The sequence below is a fragment of the Lynx canadensis genome, chromosome B4 (assembly GCF_007474595.2).
Source record: "Lynx canadensis isolate LIC74 chromosome B4, mLynCan4.pri.v2, whole genome shotgun sequence".
Taxonomy (NCBI): Eukaryota; Metazoa; Chordata; class Mammalia; order Carnivora; family Felidae; genus Lynx; species Lynx canadensis.
In genome coordinates this window covers 64,384,332-64,402,650 of record NC_044309.1, presented here as the reverse complement: position 1 = coordinate 64,402,650, position 18,319 = coordinate 64,384,332, and the positions used below count along the sequence as shown (strand labels likewise).

At 34.9% G+C, this 18,319-nt stretch overlaps 1 protein-coding gene across 8 annotated transcripts in view; it reads right to left on the bottom strand.

The window, feature by feature from the left end:
- DNM1L (dynamin 1 like) overlaps positions 1-18,319 on the bottom strand; it is a 49,321-nt gene that overhangs the window by 16,530 nt on the left and 14,472 nt on the right. For 4 of the 8 annotated variants that reach the window (XM_030322129.1, XM_030322131.1, XM_030322134.1 and 1 more), the window contains exons 2-8: positions 14,316-14,463; positions 10,928-10,966; positions 9,405-9,451; positions 8,920-8,991; positions 6,506-6,592; positions 4,883-5,045; positions 1,372-1,492 (exon numbers count right to left, since the gene is read on the bottom strand). In XM_030322129.1, coding sequence (XP_030177989.1) covers positions 1,372-1,492; positions 4,883-5,045; positions 6,506-6,592; positions 8,920-8,991; positions 9,405-9,451; positions 10,928-10,966; positions 14,316-14,463 — 677 coding nt within the window. The remainder of the gene's footprint in view (positions 1-1,371; positions 1,493-4,882; positions 5,046-6,505; positions 6,593-8,919; positions 8,992-9,404; positions 9,452-10,927; positions 10,967-14,315; positions 14,464-18,319) is intronic. The other 4 variants (XM_030322133.2, XM_030322137.2, XM_030322132.1 and 1 more) reach the window with 1 other exon arrangement.

Here is an 18,319-nt window from a genome sequence, read left to right as displayed (position 1 = left end):
AGCTGTATATTTTATCCATGGACAGGCAATGGATTTCTACCAAAAATAATTAACTTGAAGAGCAGTCAACTACAAATGCAACAGTTTTATACCACCAGCTCGCATGAAAAGAGAGTGGGAATTAAACACACACACACACACACACACACACACACACACACACACAAAAGAAAAGAAAACAAAAAGAGAAGTCAAAGTATAGGAGAGTTAGGACATACGAATAAAGCAGACAACTGAAAGAGATCTTGGATATCACTTAGTAAAAACATTTTCATTTTATTTATTTGTTTAATTTTTTTTTTTTTTTTTTTTTTTTGAGAGAGAGAGAGAGAGGGAGGGCGTGCAAGTGCAAGTGGAGAAGGGGCAGAGAGAGAGGGTGACAGAGAATCTTAAGCAGGCTCCACACCTAGCATGGAGCCCAACCTCAGGCCTCGATCTCACGACTGTGGGATCATGACTTGAGCTGAAATCAAGAGTTGGACACTTAACAAAATGAGCCACCCAGGCATCCCTTTATTTATCTATTTATTTACTTTTTGAGGGAGAGAAAAGCAGTATCATTTTAAAAGGCCTAAAACCCAAACATGTTAGGTGTCATTTAAGGCCACATTATATATCTAGTTTAGAGACAAACTAGGACTAGAACCCAGATCTCCTGTTAATTTCAGTGCTGCCTACTTTATAAAGGCTTTGGACTAAGAGAGTGCTTCATTTGAAATCTGCTTTCACCATGTGACTTTGGGAGATATAAAACTTGAGCCTTCTAATTATAAAAATAGACACCAACACCTACCTCACAGCGATGTTGTAAGGGTTCAAAGAGATACCATTTGCAAATTGCTCACAGTAAAGTCTCTAAAACATAATTAGACACTCAGCAGTAGTTTCCTTTCCACAATTTTTAATACCAGCTATTCATTATTAGAATACTTTTAATAAAATTTCTCCAAGTCACATCCTGGCAAATACAAAGGATCAATCACTAATGCCAGAGGTGTTAAACCAATTTATTAAAATCTTACCATCTTAACAAACTCTTTCTTGATTGCATGCAAATTTAAATAATACTCTTTTTTCTTATCCAGTGCACTCCTCATACATAACACAATAGGCAGGAATTTTTCAAGCCTCGCTATTAAATTTTCTTCCACTTTATAGCACTGCTTACTTTAAAAATCCTTTCCATTACAAACACCCACAGGAGGCTTTAGTGGATCTTTTCTCCCTTTAGAGCACTGAATTCCTAACAATACCACAGTTACAGTAAAAGGGAAAAAGAGGGATCATATCACATTTTAGATTACTTTTTAAAATTCAGATTTGCTCTGAAATGGGAATGCTGCAATTATTATCCCATTCTTGATTGCTAACCTGTTAACTACTCCAATTATTCCAAGTTTGACTGGTATAACCCTTCCCATCAATACATCCATGGCATCAGTACCCGCATCCATGAGGTCAAGTTTAGTGATTACAGCTAAGGTTCTGCGACCTGGTAAATGCAAAAAAGAAAAGATATTGATCCATTAAATAAAGCTATTCAGTATTAATAAAGAAAAATCCTCATCTATAATCCCTCCTTAATGTTACTTCTGTCATCATTTTGGCAGTATTTTTCCAGCCTTTGCTTATAGATACTTTTTAAAGTTTATTTACTTTGAGACAGAGACAGAGAGCGGGCAAGTGCAGAGAGAGAGGGTAAGAGAATCCCAAGCAGGCTCTGTGGGGTCAGTGCCAAGCCAGAATCGGGGCTCCATCTCACAAACCACGAGTTCATGACCTGAGCTGAAATCAAGAGTTGGATGCTTAACCCACAAATACTTTTTAAAAACTTACTTTAGGGGCACCTGGGTGGCTCAGTTAGTTAAGCATCTGACTCTTGATTTCAGTTCAGGTCATGATCTCATGGTTCATGAGTTCGAACTCTGTACTGGGCTCGAGCCTGCTTGGGATTCTCTCTCTTTCTCTCTCTCTCCACCCCTCCCCTCCCCTGTTTTCTCTTTCTCTCTCTCTTTCAAAAATAAATAAACTTTTAAAAAAATAGAAAATTATAAAAAATAACTTATTTTAATCATGTAAAATTTAAAAAAAATTTCACATATAGTGTTTTTTATTAGCTCTTAGGGCTCATTTTTATAAGTATTTTAAAAATCTATTTAAAATTTACTCACTCCTGTTGTATAGTTCCAGGAGTTTTGATAAATGCAAAAGAGTTATGTCACTTCCACCTCAAGACAAAACAGTTGTATCACTTCCCCCAAAATTTATTTGTACTACCACCCAATCAAACCCCTTTTCTTTAAAAAAATTTTTTTCAATGTTTATTTTCGAGACAGAGGGAGAGAGAGAGGCACAGAGAGAGAGGGAGACACAGAACCCAAAGCAGGCTCCAGACTTTGAGCCATCAGCACAGAACACGACACGGGGCTCAACCCCACGAACCGCCATATCATGACCTGAGCCGAAGTCAGAGGCCCAACCAACTGAGCCACCCAGGTGCCCCTCAAACCCCTTTTCTATTCCTAGATTTGCTTTTCCAGAATGTGACATAAATAGAATCATATACATATATATAGCCTTTTGACTCTGGCTTCTTTCACTTGACATAATGCACTTGAGAGTCATCGTGTTGTTGCATATATCAATAATTCATTCTTTTTCATTGCAAAGCAGTGTTCCATGGTACGGATATACTATAGTTTGGTACTTTGAGAAACATTTGGGTTGTTTCCAGTTTTAGGAAATACAAATAATAGGTTTTCATTTAACATGGGTAAATGTCTAGGAGTGGTACTGACTGAACTTTTTAAGAAACTGACAAACCGCTTCAAAGTGGCCGGTACCATTCCCACCAGTAATGTGTAAGAACCGCAGCTGCTCTGCACAATGTCTAATTTTACATACGGCATTTTCAACATTGCTTCACATCTACAAAATCATTCTTTTTAATGATTCCCTACCCATCACTACCTTAATAATCTATTATTATCTTAATCTATTATAATCTTAATCAGTCCCACTACGGGCCATATATTAAGTTGAATTTAATTTTTTGACACTATAAATAATACTCGATGGGACTATTTCTTTACAATATATGACCGGATTCAGATTCCTAGATCAAGGGGTGCCTGGGTGGCTCAGTTGACTCTTGACTGTGGTTCAGGTCATGATCTTGCAGTTCGTGAGATCGACCCTGCAACGGGCTCTGTGCTGACAGTGTGGAGCCTCCTTGGGATTCACTCTCTCCCTCTCTCTTCCCCTATCCCACTTTCTCTCTTTCAAAATAAATAAACTTAAAAAAAAAAAATTACTAGATCAAAAGTATGATCCTATTTATGGCTCAAAGTTCAGTTTAAAATCGAATGCATATAAAATGCTTAACAGTTTAAATGATAAATGTAAAATTTAAATAAAACTTTTGATAGAGCTTAATTAATTTATTTCTTACTATTATTTTTTAAGTAAACTCTACCCACAATGTGGGACTCAAACTCATGACCTTGAGATCAAGAGTCATATGCTCCACCGTCTGAGCCAGCCAGGAGCCCCTAGAACTTATCTTCCAATCTAAAATGAACATGTGGTAAATACTTCTTAAAAGCGGGGCGTCTGGGTGGCTCAGTCGGTTAAGCATCCGACTTCAGCTCAGGTCATGATCTCGCGGTCCGTGAGTTCGAGCCCCGCATCAGGCTCTGTGCTGACAGCTCAGAGCCTGGAGCCTGCTTCACATTCTGTGTCTCCCTCTCTCTCTGACCCTCCCCCATTCATGCTGTCTCTCCCTGTCTCAAAAATAAATAAACGTTAAAATAAATAAATAAATAAATAAATAAATAATACTTCTTAAAAGCTTTAAATTAAATAAAAATACTTTTAAAAATTACTGTTTATGGGAATTTTAATTAGTAGCCTTAGCATTAACTTTTCCTACCAAATTTTTATTTCAAATTCTTCTTCAAAGCAAGAAAAAAGAAAACAGGACACAGCCCACAGAACCCCCAAATACTACAGTAAAAAAATCAGATCCTATGTGGAGCAAAGCTACATTTATTAGCAGCAATAATAATTACTCTCTTATAAGTTGCCATTGTATATATACTATGAGATGTATATCACAGCATTAGTCAACTATCATACAATGATCCAGAGTATGAACTAATCCTTGGGGTTATGAATACTTCATAAAAGGATTTTACCTTTATTTCTAAGAATTTCCTCTGCCTTATGTCTAAATGTTTTCTACCTCTGCAGAATGTAGATAACCACAATTAGCTACTGTATCATAATCGACAATGATCAATTATGAGTTAATTATTCTTAGAAGTCAGCTAGTCAAAAATCTAAATCATTTTATTTCTACAAAACAAACTGTCCTTGAAAAGCCATCTTATTATTTAAAAAAAAAATTTTTTAATGTTTATTTATTTTTGAAGGGGAGAAAGACACAGCATGAGCAGGGGTGGGGCAGAAGAGAGGGAGACACAGAATCCAAAGTAGGCTCCAGGCTCTGAGCTGTCAGCACAGAGCCCAATGCAGGGCTCGAACCCACGAGCTGTGAGATCATGACCTGAGCTGAAGTCAGATACTTAACTGACTGAGCCACCCAGGTGCCCCTCATATTATAATTTTAAAGTCATCAGGTAACCATTACAAATATGGACATTATGTTAAGTATTTTTGCCTTGACTATACAGCAACTAACCCATTGAAACTTTATTTTCCATCCGAATCTCTATTTGTAATTATAAGCAGAATAGGAGCACATTGTTTTTTAAATCTGTATTAACAGTTTGATATTCCTTTTAAAAATATTCCTTTCTTGAGGGTAGATTTACCACTGTTAACCAACCATATCTCATTAAATATAAACATTTGTCCTTACCATCTGGATCTACCTCTCTTGAAATCTTAAGGGCCTCTGATGTGGCCATATCGGTATTAGCAGCAGTGACAGCAAGGATGATGGAATTTGGATTACTGATGAAGCGAAGAATGAGCTCTCGGATTTGAAGCTCAATATCCTTAGGTTGATCACCCACAGGCACCTGAACCGAAGAGAAATGAAGAAGGAACTAGTAATAAAAATCAACTCAGCCTCCCCTCACTTAATCTACAGAATGTAGGCATTACTCCATTTACAGTTAAAATGAAGAAAGTATATACATACTACTAGTAGTGGTATGTATGCATTTGGTAATACGTGAAAGCCTCAAAATGTACCTCTTGCAAATATCAGAGTTTACTGTGTGAAGGATTGGTCAGTGCTAATTCCTAGAGACAAATTCATTCATTCATTCATTCATTCATTCATTCAATTACCAAATATTTATTGGCAGCCTAATATATTTCAGGCACTGTTCTACATCACATATGTCATGGCAGTCATTAAGAAAAAAGAGACTGATAATTATTTGAAATCAGATTATGCTTTTAAATAATGAGGGAAGAACTCACTCAGATAATGACATTTGAGAGAATGGCCAGAAACTGAAGGAGATAAGGGAGAGTTACATGCAGATATCTAGTGGAAGAATATTCCAGCAAGATGAATGATAAGGTCAGAACACTGGAACAGAAGGAGTTAGAAGAGTAACAGGATACTTTAAATCTCTTTTTAGAACTTAAGCTTTTACTGTGAATGAAATGAAAAGCCAATGGAGAGATTTTGAGCCAAGGAATGACACAATCTAATTTTTACCTTAACAGCATCATTCTGGCTGATTACTTAACAGATTATGAGGAAGACCTGTTAGGAGGCTGTTGCAGTAACGCAGGTGAGATGATAGTGGCTAGATGAGGATGGTAGCTACAAATGTGTATACACAACAGAGTTCTAGATATATTTTAAATGTAAGGAGAGCCAAAAAGATCTGCTCACAGAGTAGTGTGGAATAAAAAAGTATCAAGGCTGACTACAAACTTTTTGGCTAAGCAACTGACAGAAGAGGGTTGCCATTTATTTAGTTGGGGGAGATTATAGCAGGATCAAGTCAGCTTGAGGGACAGGTCAGAAATTTAGCACGAGACATAACAAGTTTGAAACGTCTACTAGACACATGTGTGGACATGCCAAATAGACAGTTACAAAAGTCTGGAGATGTTTAAATGCTGTCAACATACAGACATTCATGTATTTAAACCCATGAGTTTCGACGAAATCATCAAGGCGGGGGTAAGTGTACCCACTTGGCAAGAGGTCTAAAAACTGAGCTCTAGGCACTCACTGTTAACACTGGGAAGATAAGAAACCAGCAAAAGAGACAGAGAAGGAGTGGACAGTGATGCTGGAGAGAAACCTGCAGAGTATGGTGTCGTGGAAGCCAAGTAAAGAAAGTGTTTCAAGGAGAAGGGAGGGCTCAACTATATCAATGCTGCTAGATCAAGTTGACTGGAAAAAAAAAAAAAAAAAGGCTGATTATTCTCATATAAGGTCAAGTAAAAACCACATTTGTTCGAGTGAAAATAAACATGACCAAATCCACGATGAGTAACAACTAATCTTTACCTTGGTCATTCCTGGCAAATCCACAAGTGTCAGATTGACAACATTGGGTGAAAAAATCTTAAGATGAATTGGCTCAGGGCTTACTCCCTAAAAATAAGTTTTAAAATACATTAAAATCACATTAAAATTTCATTGAAATATAAAAATGCAAAGTACATCTCATTTCAAGTAGACAGACTCTAGATGCTTTCAGATACAAATTAAACCATGATCCCTAAAACATTTCAGCAATCAAAACCTGATGAAACCCATGGGGAGTAAGGCAGCCAGCCAGCCATATAGCAGGTTATAAGCTTACTCAATCCTGTAACATTAATATACAAAACTTATTTCTCCTTTATTATTCCACATTCTTTTCTCTGGTTCTAGACAGATACAATTTCTTAAGTACGTTTAATAGACTTAGTGCTGAACAAAAGAACACTGTCACTATCCAAATTTATGAGGTTCTTGAGTAGACAGTGAGGCATAGGTAACAAGTTATCCACATCAACTTGGTTCCTAATCTTTGAATATCAGGTAGCAAAAACATATATTCTAAGAGACTCCTCAGAAAATTTATCTGCATCTTCAGATTCCTGAATTCAAATAGTAGAATTTGGATAGTGAGAGATACCTTTATTTCCCTAGACTGAGATCATTATACACACTGCCTTCTCTTCACCACTGGCCCTCTACAAGTTTTAGAGCTGAGTCAGCTACATGTAAAAAGGCACATAGAAAATGTGCATTCGTCTTTGCATATGCCCTTCTTTATCCTTTAAAATGTCCTCTCATCTACCTACCTTTTATCTTCCTTCATACACACCCACTGAAAATTTTAATTTCACAGAAAGCTTTTTTGAAACATCCTTTACTCTGAGTTATATTAGATAACTCCAAACTACTTTTCTATTTCAAACACATCAGTGTTCCAAAGTCATGTGCTGATATTCAGCATACCTACCCAGCTTGTGTACTTCTCAGGCATTCCCTTCTCATGTCCAATACAAAGCTTTGCTCAAATGCCTTTACAACTCCAATCTCATAAATATTTTAAATCCCTCAGGGCTTTATGTTAGGCATATGAAATCATTTAGATATTTATACATATGAAATTACTTACATAAGATCAAAGTATCATTTACTTCATTACAAACATGATTTAGGAAAGAAGAGATTTTTCACAGATTTGGGGGTAGGGGACTTCTCATCTTTTGGACACTGTGGGTGAGAAAACCTGCTAGGTAAGTATATCACATCCCCACCGTAAATTAAACATCTTGTTGGTATACAGACTCCATCTTTCATGACATTCAGTCTAGTTTAACTAAAATTTTCCTTTCTGAAACACTAGTCACATCCATTATAAATTCTAGCCCTATGTAAAATTACCACCAATTCCTAAGTTCAGTAAATCCATGGGGACACAGGAGAGAATTCAGACTGGTACTACGATTAATAACATCCCCGAAGTTAAAATTATCCCTGATATAATTACAGGACAGACAACAAGCTAATCTAGTTTGCTGCCACTTTTTCTACCTCTTCTATACAACACAATCATTAGAAATTCAGGGAAGTATGGTAGCAGCAGCAGCAGTAACTCAAAGGTTACCAGCCCAGAGTTCAATAATGAACAAAGCTTAGTCAGAGAGATAAATATCCTGACTAGACATAAAGAATTGACGTGGCTCAAAAATGCCTTTGTGTCAGGACAACCTCTTCAGCACAACATCTGGCAGATCAAAGGGCTCAGTGAATACTTGTCGAATATTAGTACTAGGCCAGGGCCCACTTGCTGGATTAAGTAGCCTTTGGATAATACAAGAATGGAGGTTAAAAAAGAAAAGAAAAAAGGAAGGAAACAGAAAGATAGTTAAGGATAAAGAAAGGAGAGAAAACAGAGCATTTATGAGAAGCAGTGATAGTGCTTGGTGTCAAAATTAATGGCATCTTAGACATTTTTTTTTTTTAATTTTCACAATGTTAGAAAACAGGAATTAAGTTGTTAACGTTAGTTTTCATTTTCATCAAAGAAAACTTGTCTCTTTACTTTTGTAAGTAAATCTAGCCTTACTCAGGTAAGAGAGCTCTTCAAAATCTCCTAAGTTACATAATGCTTCTTGAGTTAGAGTACAATCAATCCATCAGAAAAAAATAACTTACTATAGCAATATTAAATACAAAAATTATATAAGTGATATATAAATCACAAGATAAACAATCATCTAAATGAAATATTTGATAGTATATGAAAGCTCTAAGAAACAAAAGGGATTTTAAGTAAGGTTTTTATATACTTGTGAAAATACTCCATTAGTTTCAAAGACCAGGACTATGAATTTACAATGCCCATAACACATTATACACAGAATACTCTCAATGATATATTTACTGAGGTTTATACATTCTAACTCTAAAAAGATGCCTACCTTATTATTTCCCGAAATCCTTTCTGTTTCGTTTTCAATTTCTTGTCGAATTTCATCAAAATCCGTGTAAAGCTAAAAATTATTGAAACAAAAAGGACAACATTCATGATAAGATCAACAGTTCTTAAGTGAGGGGTTGATAAATTTCAAGGATGTCTACAGATCTGCTTCAGAGAATTAGTAAATTCTAATATATACATGTATTTTCTAAGCCAAGGAGTCTTAGTTTACATGAGCTTTTCAAAGCTGCCTGATCCCACAACAGTTAATTTCCACATTACAATAAGGCTCAACATAAAGTGTCTTCCAAATAAACTGCTATGGTTAGAAATGTTACTAATAAGATAAGATTTGTTTTACAAGGAGCAGTTGCTTCAAGATAACATAACACACTGCCAATCGTAAGAAACTAAATTATCAACTACTTGTACAAAAAAATGTATCAACATATTATCTCTTCATAATATTCTTGTGTGATTGATTACCTTATTTTTGGTGTGAAGAAATTTACCCCATTCTTCTGCTTCAACCCCTAGAAAAAGAAAAACTCTATTTATTGGAAACTATAGCAATTACCTTTTTATCTTAGGAATTCAAAAAGGCAACACAATATTATTTGTTCCTATTTTGCCACTGACAAGCAGTATTTTAAGACCTCCTAAATTATACTTTCATATTTTAAAAACTATCATATATTTCAAAAAATGACTTTTGAGAGTTACTCACAGATCTTCCTTTTGAAATCTAGATTTGAAATCTAGAGTCTGAAAATAAAATTGTTCATTTCTCTTCATATTTTGTATGTAATTATATTATGGTAAAAGCATATGCTTTGTTTTTAAATATCTTACACATAAAAGCAGTTTATACAACGAAAGTAACTCAAGCAAATGGCTAACAGAAGAAAAACTAAGAATCCTACTGAGTAATGCAAAAAGCACATGTAATAGATTTACACAAATAACTCAAGGTAAAAATTTGCAATATGTAAATGAAACTTTTTTCTTTTAAATTTGGTTTCCTGCTGGTTACCTATAAAGTCACAATTTGCTGTTCCTTTAAAGAGTTCTCTCAGTAGTGCAAAATTATCCTGTAACTTATATGTACTTTCAAGGTGATTTTCCCACCAGGGCCAAGACTATGTTTTCCCTTGGAAATGAAGGTTAGAAAGCAATGAAATGAGTGTTTGTGGGTGGGAGGAGACAGACAGACCCTAGCATATGTACTGTATGGAGTCGCTACTCTCCATGAGTTTCCAGTAATAGGTCTGTTCTTCCTGCGCTTCTTGAAAAAAAGGAAAATATAATTCACTGTGGGCACTGTTTCAAGTGGTCTAAATCTTGGTGAGCAAGTTCTGTTTTATTTTTCTCAGAAAAACTAGAAATGTTTAATTGTAGAAAAGTAACCAAACTGCCTCCCCTAAGCACAGCTATTCTGTGCTTTTTATTCTTTTGCCAAATTCAGAGTTCTAAGTATCCTAATGACTGAGTTCATGAATAACTCATATCGGTCACCTGAAATCAAAATAAAAATGACTAAAAGATAGTTAAATAAATATTGAAGAAAAAGTGATTCAATTCTTTGGTGGAAATAAGTAAATAAAACTGGATCCTTTTTGCTAATAAAATGCTCACCTACTTGAAGCTTAGTATACCTTCTTCCAAGAAGTCTCATTGGAGGACTGGAGTAATCTAGGTGAACAGAACTCACAGAGACAGCTACTACGTACCAAAGGGGGGGGGGGGTAGGTTAATTTACCTTATCGTTTAAAAGAGGTCTAGCTTAACAAGCATGTTTTTAAAAATAAAAATAAAATAAATTACATTCACCACCAAAAAAAACCCTGCATTCTGATGCAATGCCAAAAGGTAACAAGAACCACCTACAATCAATGTGGATAGGCAAATAAAAATGGAAGAAAAATAATGCACACAGCCTGTAAGAGTACGTAAGCACACATGCAGGCATACTAGAAAAAAAAGGGCCAAAAACAATGGATAAAGGAAACCTTTAGAAAGGTGTCTTGAGTTTTTCCATGTAGCAGGGTCTGCAGTTAAAGAGAAACAGCACAGAATGATAAGTTTAATGCTTAACCCTAGTATTTTAAACCTTTTTAAAAAGTCAAATCTGCAGAAACCTGAACACATTTCAAATGCACGGAGCATCCAATTTTTCAAAATTTACAACTGTAATTCCCATTACAATTAATAGTAAATACCTAAAGGGATATATATGTTTTAAGTGATATAAATGAAGCATACCACGTGCCATAATTTGCTGGTATTTTCCATCACAGCTAATTGTATTACTTCTGGTTTCTAGTTCTAACACAACCGGATTAAAATCGATTCACTTTCCAAAAATCTGCCATAAATATTTGATATGTAGGAAAAGATAAATTGCCTGGCACAAAAAAATCTACAAAGCATACCAAACACATTTTCCAAAACCTCAAAAGTAAATATATATGAGTATTTACCCTATTCATGAAGAATGAGCTTTTTATAAGGGATTATTTTCTTTAAAATACATACTGAATTTAAAAAGAACACCATAAAAACAATTTTGGTCTTTAATCAACATGCTATTTTTGGATTGTGTCTAAAAGGAAATCTGAAAAAAGACTGATTCTTAAAAATATATGAAAGATAAATGTGAAGTTGAAAGTTCAAACTAAATCAGTGTGAATCTATTTTTAGTAAGATTTTATCAGAAAATTCTTTCACATTGGCAAAAGGGGGAGCAAGCTGAGAAATACTATATAAATATACTGACACCTCAATTATCCTACTTGGCTGACAGAATGAAGGATTCCACATTACATAAAATTTCCTGATAATTACACATATTAAACATTAAGATATTTTATTTTAGTCAGTTTTGATGGACCTGTATCTAAAATGGATTATTCTGGGGCGCCTGAGTGGCTGAGTCGGTTAAGTGTCCAACTTTGGCTCAGGTCATGATTTCACGGTTCATGGGTTTGAGCCGTGTGTTGGGCTCTGTGCTGACAGCTTGGAGCCTGGAGCCTGGAGCCTGGAGCCTGGAGCCTGGAGCCTGCTTTGGATTCTGTCTCCCTCTCTCTCTGCCCCTTCCGCTCATGCTATGCCTCTGTCTCTCAGAAATGAATGTTAAAAAAATTTTTTTTAATAAAAAGTGAAAAAATAAAATGGATTGATTATTCTGCTCCATGTCATCCTAAAATATACTGCTCTAAATCAGCCTATTATTGCAAACTTCGGCCTTTGTTACATAACAAAGCCCTCTGAGGCTATAAATCCCTATCCAAAATGGTTAGAAACTGATTTTTTCTTTCTTTTAAGTTTTCCTGTCTGATTATGTTTTCCTTACTTTCTCCTCTCTGGTTTGTCAGACTGTCAGGTAGTTCATACTCTTCTGGCTAACTAAATGTTTATCTGTTTCTTTGTTTCTAATTTTCTCTGGGTTACAATGATTCATGGCCAGGTAGATTGGTTACCCTGAGTATAAAGAGGATCTGATGAGAAAACTAAGGAACTATGCTAATTATTAATAATAAACATGAAATTTAATACTCAAAATTTATGAAATCTAGTTTGTGTTCTGGGTAGCTGAGTTGTCATTTTAAGTGAGGATTAAGTGTGTCTTAAGTAATACAAAATATTGTGCGGTTTTTTTTTACATAAAATGTAAACACTAAGCTTTGAAAAAAAAAAAAATATATATATAGGTAAGATGTGCAGATTTGCTGACCAACCACTAAGATGAGAGATATCAACAAAACATGGTGAACATATGAGCAGAGATACTGAGGAACTGACACTTCTGTGGCTGAAATGTACACCTTTTTCTACAAACACTACCCACATCTACAGTTTCTAAGAGACAGGATGTCTATCATTTGCCCTTTTCATGATGACTGAAAAAAATAAAGGGTTAAAAGAAAGAGACCTAATTAATGCCATATAGTTTCTTAAAGTCTGATTTTAAGTTTTCTGGTATACTTCATGATGTAAGTTAGTAGGAATGAAATTTTAAGTATTATTCTATATATTTGAAGCTGAATCATAGGTTAGTTCAACATGATTAAATTCAAGGCTTAGAATTTCAATACTAAACAAATATCATAGAAATACAAAGTGATGAATAATATACCAAGAAGCTACCTAATACACTTAATTAATAGGCTCCTACATATCCTCTGGCAGTCTATCCAAAAATACTACTTGTTAACATCTAAACTTCATTAACTTGCTTTAGTGATTAACTTTCTATAGTCATTGCAGATGCTCATGATAGGTTTTTCTTTTTTTTTACTCCTTAAAAAAAAAAAAAACAAGCTATCACTACCAATACTCCTATAATAATAGAAAAAATAATTAAAGTAACTTCAATTTCATCAATACTATCATCCCTTCTTAGATGAGAATCTAAGTAGAATGAAACTGCATTGAAAACAGATCTCTGCAGATGAGTAACAAACATGGTACTCTGCTGCCAATGTAATTAGTTATTTTACAGACTTATAAATAAGAAAGTCTGAGCCAAACACTGAACTAAAAAGGAAGATTAAATATATTATTTTCGTCAAACATTCCAACCTCACTAATATAAATAAATATAAATAGGACACACGCTTAATAAGCAATTTAATATCCACTGATAGACACCACATTTCTCAAAATACTTTCAATTTAACCAAAGAACTGCTATAAAGGACAGTACATGTTTTTCTCATTTTAATATTCCACATTTGCTATTGGAGGAGTGGGTGGATCTTAAAAATCAAAATAGTATGTGCTATGTAGGTAAGCATGGCAAGAGAAGGACAGTAAAAAAGATAAAAATAAAAAACCAAAACTCTTTCTAAAAATAATATTCATCTTAGCTTGAAGGGCAAAAGATTCAAAATTAGCAAGTACATGGTGACACCAGAAAAGGGAAGGTGAGATAACCCTGCTGTAATAAAAAACAAAGTCATTTTAAGTGTATTTAAAATTTTTAAACTAGAATCTAAATGATTTAAATTTCTAAATCAAAGTAAAAAAGTAAAAACAGTTTTTAAACGCTAGGGGAAAAAGCTTAAAACACTCCAAAAGACACAAAAATTTTTCTTTAAAATAACTGATTTCTATTTACTGAGTATCTCACTAAATTCTCCATAAACATTAACAACAGTTTACTAATAAGATGAACTACCAAAAAGGTAGTATTCCAAACAAGTCTACCTATGGTCCTCAAAACTTACTGTTTTTTTTTTTCTTTACATGAGAAATGATGCATTCCACCTCTCTTCACAGGAATTCTGCTTTTGTTATAACCACTAATTTCTGGTCTAATCTGGTCTAATGTGTTTTTAAGATTCAAGCAAACATGAAGAATTTTTAAATAATTCTTATTCCGATTCTAAAATTTACCATTTTCTTCTCCTGTTGTTTTTCGCTTATCTTCGGGTGAAACATGGACTAGCTGCAGAATGAGAGGTCTCCGGGTGACAATACCAGTGCCTCTGGGAAGCAGGTCCCTCCCCACTAGGCTTTCTAGCACTGAGCTCTTTCCACTGCTCTGAAAACAGAATACACAAGAGCAAAATGAGTTTCTACATAGATTTTTTAAATAACTTAAAAAGACTACACTGACAAAGCACCATACAAAGAAATTAAAGAAAAAATTACTGCAAAGACTTTTAAAATGAAAGTTTAGTTTTATTTTCTATTATATGACCTTTATTTCTTTAAAATAAAAACTCCAAAAAGAGAGATTAAAGTCCTACTCTCCCCCCGCCCCCCCCCCAAAATAAAGTCCCACTCTCCTGTAATTTTCCTACTTTTTTTGATACTCTCCCAACCAGGTTTTCAAAACCTGTAATACTGGCACGTAATGTTACGTCTATGAGAATATATTACTTTAAATGGGGTAGCACTACATGTATTTTTCTCTAACCGGCTTTTATTTTTGATGTAGCAATCACAGATAATATTCCATATCAATATACTAACATCTGTGTTTAATGGTCAAATGGTATTCTACAGTGTGTAAAGCCAAACTTGACTTGGACATTTAAATGGTTTTTGCTACCATTAACAATGCTACAGTGCACATGGTTTATACATATAACCTTACTCACTTATCCTATCACTTCACTGGATTTAGTTCATTAAATGAAATTGCTAAAGAGCTAAAGATTAAAGAGCACAGAGATTTGAAGCATTCACAGATGCTGTCAGACTGCACACAAGAAGGCAGGAACCAAGCTACACTTCCCATTCAATCTGCTGCAGCCCCATTAGCAGTGGGCATTATCACTTTTTTGAATCGTTGCTACTTTGATAGATGAACACTGACAGCTCATTTAAATTTACATGACTTTATTATTGAAGTCAAGGATCATTTTGTTTAAAGATTTTTTGTATTTTTTCAGTGATTGTTCAAATGCTGGCATTTTACATTTCTTATTAGCTTATAAAGCTTCTTTACCCATAAGTACTTCACTTTTGTTCTGAATATTTCCCAACTTTTTATTTTGAAAATTTCAAAGCCACAAGAGCTTTGAGAATATTAACAGTGAATGCTCATATCTTAACAAAGATGCACTGAATATTAACATTGGACACATATGCTTTATGTCTCTTTCTACACACACACATGTGCGCGCGCGCGCACGCACACACACACACACACACCTTTTTCTTTTGTTGTCCCATCTGAGTTAGTTACATACACCATGACACTTCATCTCTAAAAAATATAGCATATCTGTCTCTAAGGGCATGCACAAGGGCATTCTTCCATACAACCATATTCAATGATCACCCTCAGGAAATTTAACACAGATATAAGACTAGTAAATAGATAATCAAGGGGTGCCTGGCTGGCTCAGTCGGTTAAGTGTCCTACTTTGGTTCAGGTCATGGTCTCGCGGTCTGTGAGTTCAAGCCCCGCATCAGGCTCTGTGCTGACCGCTCAGAGCCTGGAGCCTGTTTCAGATTCTGTGTCTCCCTCTCTCTCTGCCCCTCCCCCGCTCATGCTCCGTCTTTCTCTGTCTCAAAAATAAATAAACGTTAAAAAAAATTATAAATAATCAAATAATATATAAAAACCTTAATTTCTATTTATACATCTTAAATGCTTATAAATTTCGTCTTAACTTTATAATTAGTATTTTCTGTATAGATTGTTTTTCCTGTACTACACTTTTCCTTAGTCACAACTAGTACAACTTTTACTTTTATATTTTCCACAAAGGCAAAAATCCTAAATAATGTGGGGGGGGGGGGGAGGGGGGGAACTCCTATTATACACATGTTGGATCTTCTTTGCCTGTTTTCAATATGTCAATGTCTGTCAAATTATTTTTTTCAATGTTTATTTTTGAGAGAGAGACAGAGCGTGAGCAGAGGAGGAACAGAGAGAGGGGGAGACACAGAATCTGACCAGGCTCCAGGCTCCGAGCTGTCAGCACAGAGCTCAACGCAGGGCTCAAACCTACGTAGTGCGAGACCATGACCTGAGTCGAAGTTGGACACTTAACCAACTGAGTCACCCAGAAGCCACCCCCCAATTTTTTTTCCTAATATTTAGAAAGAGCGAGTATGTGAGCAAGTGGGGGAGGGGCAGAAAGAGAGAGAGGGTGAGAGAGAATCCCAAGCAGGCTTCATGCTGTCAGTGCAGAGCCAGCCACCCAGGGCTCAATCTTATGAACTGTGTGTGAGATCAAGACCTAAGCTGAAATCAAGAGTCAGATGCTTAATCAACTGAGCCCCTCTGTCAAATTCTTTTTACACCTCTTCCCTACCCTTTTTATTTTTAATGTTTCTTCCTTTTCAACATCTTTCTCTCTCAAGGTACTATATGTTTATTTGTTCTTGTTTTACTTCTAAGCTGTCCTCATTTCTAAAATAAATTTCCTTTCATTTCTAATACTTCAGTAAGTTCTACCACCTAGTTCTTATTTGCTCCTATACACACTTGTTATTTAATGCCTTATCTTGCCTTTTGTCTTAATATCTAGTTGTTTTCATCTGTTTCGCGAACATGTCTTTCTGGTATACTTTCTTGTCAACAAGAATGTTATTCTAAGTCTCATTTTTCTTTAAAAAACTTTGTATGAGATTTGACAACAGTCATTTTCTAAACTTTAGGAAAAAACTTGGTCTAGAATAACAATTCTAACTTTACACTCTAAAACTCCCTTTTGTCTCCATATAGTGTTCAAAAATATAGTTCTTTGTTTTCTGGTAACTTGTCTCTGTTCCTCTCTACCACTTTTATCTGGATCTTCTCTTTCCTTTGTCTGTATTCTTCAGGGGTGGTCAGTTGCATTCTCAGTTGCTTGTCACTGCGAGAACTGGTCTTAGAAAGGAGCTTTGTTTGGTTAGTTTTCAAAGTTTCATGAAGGTTCTCCAGTCCCTTAAGACTTTACCACAGATCTCTCTCATTCACCTATTATCTGTGTGTGCAAAACCCTGCCCAGTTTTTCAGTCACAGAAAGAAATAAAGTGTTGATACATGCTACAATATGGATAAACCTCAAAAACATTATGCTAAGTGAAAGAAGTCAGTCTCTACTGACTACATATTATCTGATCCTGATTATATGAAATATCCAGAACAGACACGAAAGTGGATTAAGTGGATGCCAAGCACTAGGGGCAGAGGAAATGGAAATGACTACTAATGGATACAAGGTCTCTTTTTAAGATAATGAAATACCTAAAAGTAAATTATGGTGATAGTTGCAAAACTCTATAGACATGCTAAAAACGAATGATTATACATTTCAAGTGGGTAAACTTCACATTGTAAAAACAACACCTCAATAAAACCATGGAAAAATAAAATAAAGGAGAAAAATTCAAGATGAATTACAAAGTTTAAAAATTCTAACTTTACAAATTAGAGAATATTAAAGTATACTTTCCTGACTTTGAGATAGAGAATGACTCCTTACTACATAAAATGTACAAACTAAAGAAAAAAAAAGTGACAGTCCAACTACAGTAAAATTAAAATTTATTTTACTCATACAAAAAAATTAGAGGAAAATATTTGTGATCCCTCTAACTCACAAAGAACTAGTAAGCAAAATGTATAAATAACTTCCACAAATCAGTGAGAAAAAGATGAATAATCTATTAGAAAATAATGTGCAGAGATAGGAACAGAAACTCACAAAAACAGCACCACAAAGGGTAAGAAAAAATTTAGAATGATCATATTCATTAGTAATCAGGGAGATATAATAAAAAACACAATTAGATACCACAAATTTAAAATGTGACAATAAGTAAGGGTCCTGTCCAAGATGGCAACTTAAGAAGATGCTGAACTTTCCCCCTCAACAGACACACCAAATCTACACTTACTTATACAGCAATTCCTCCAAAGAACTGAGGGCTGACTGAGTAGCTGCTACACAACA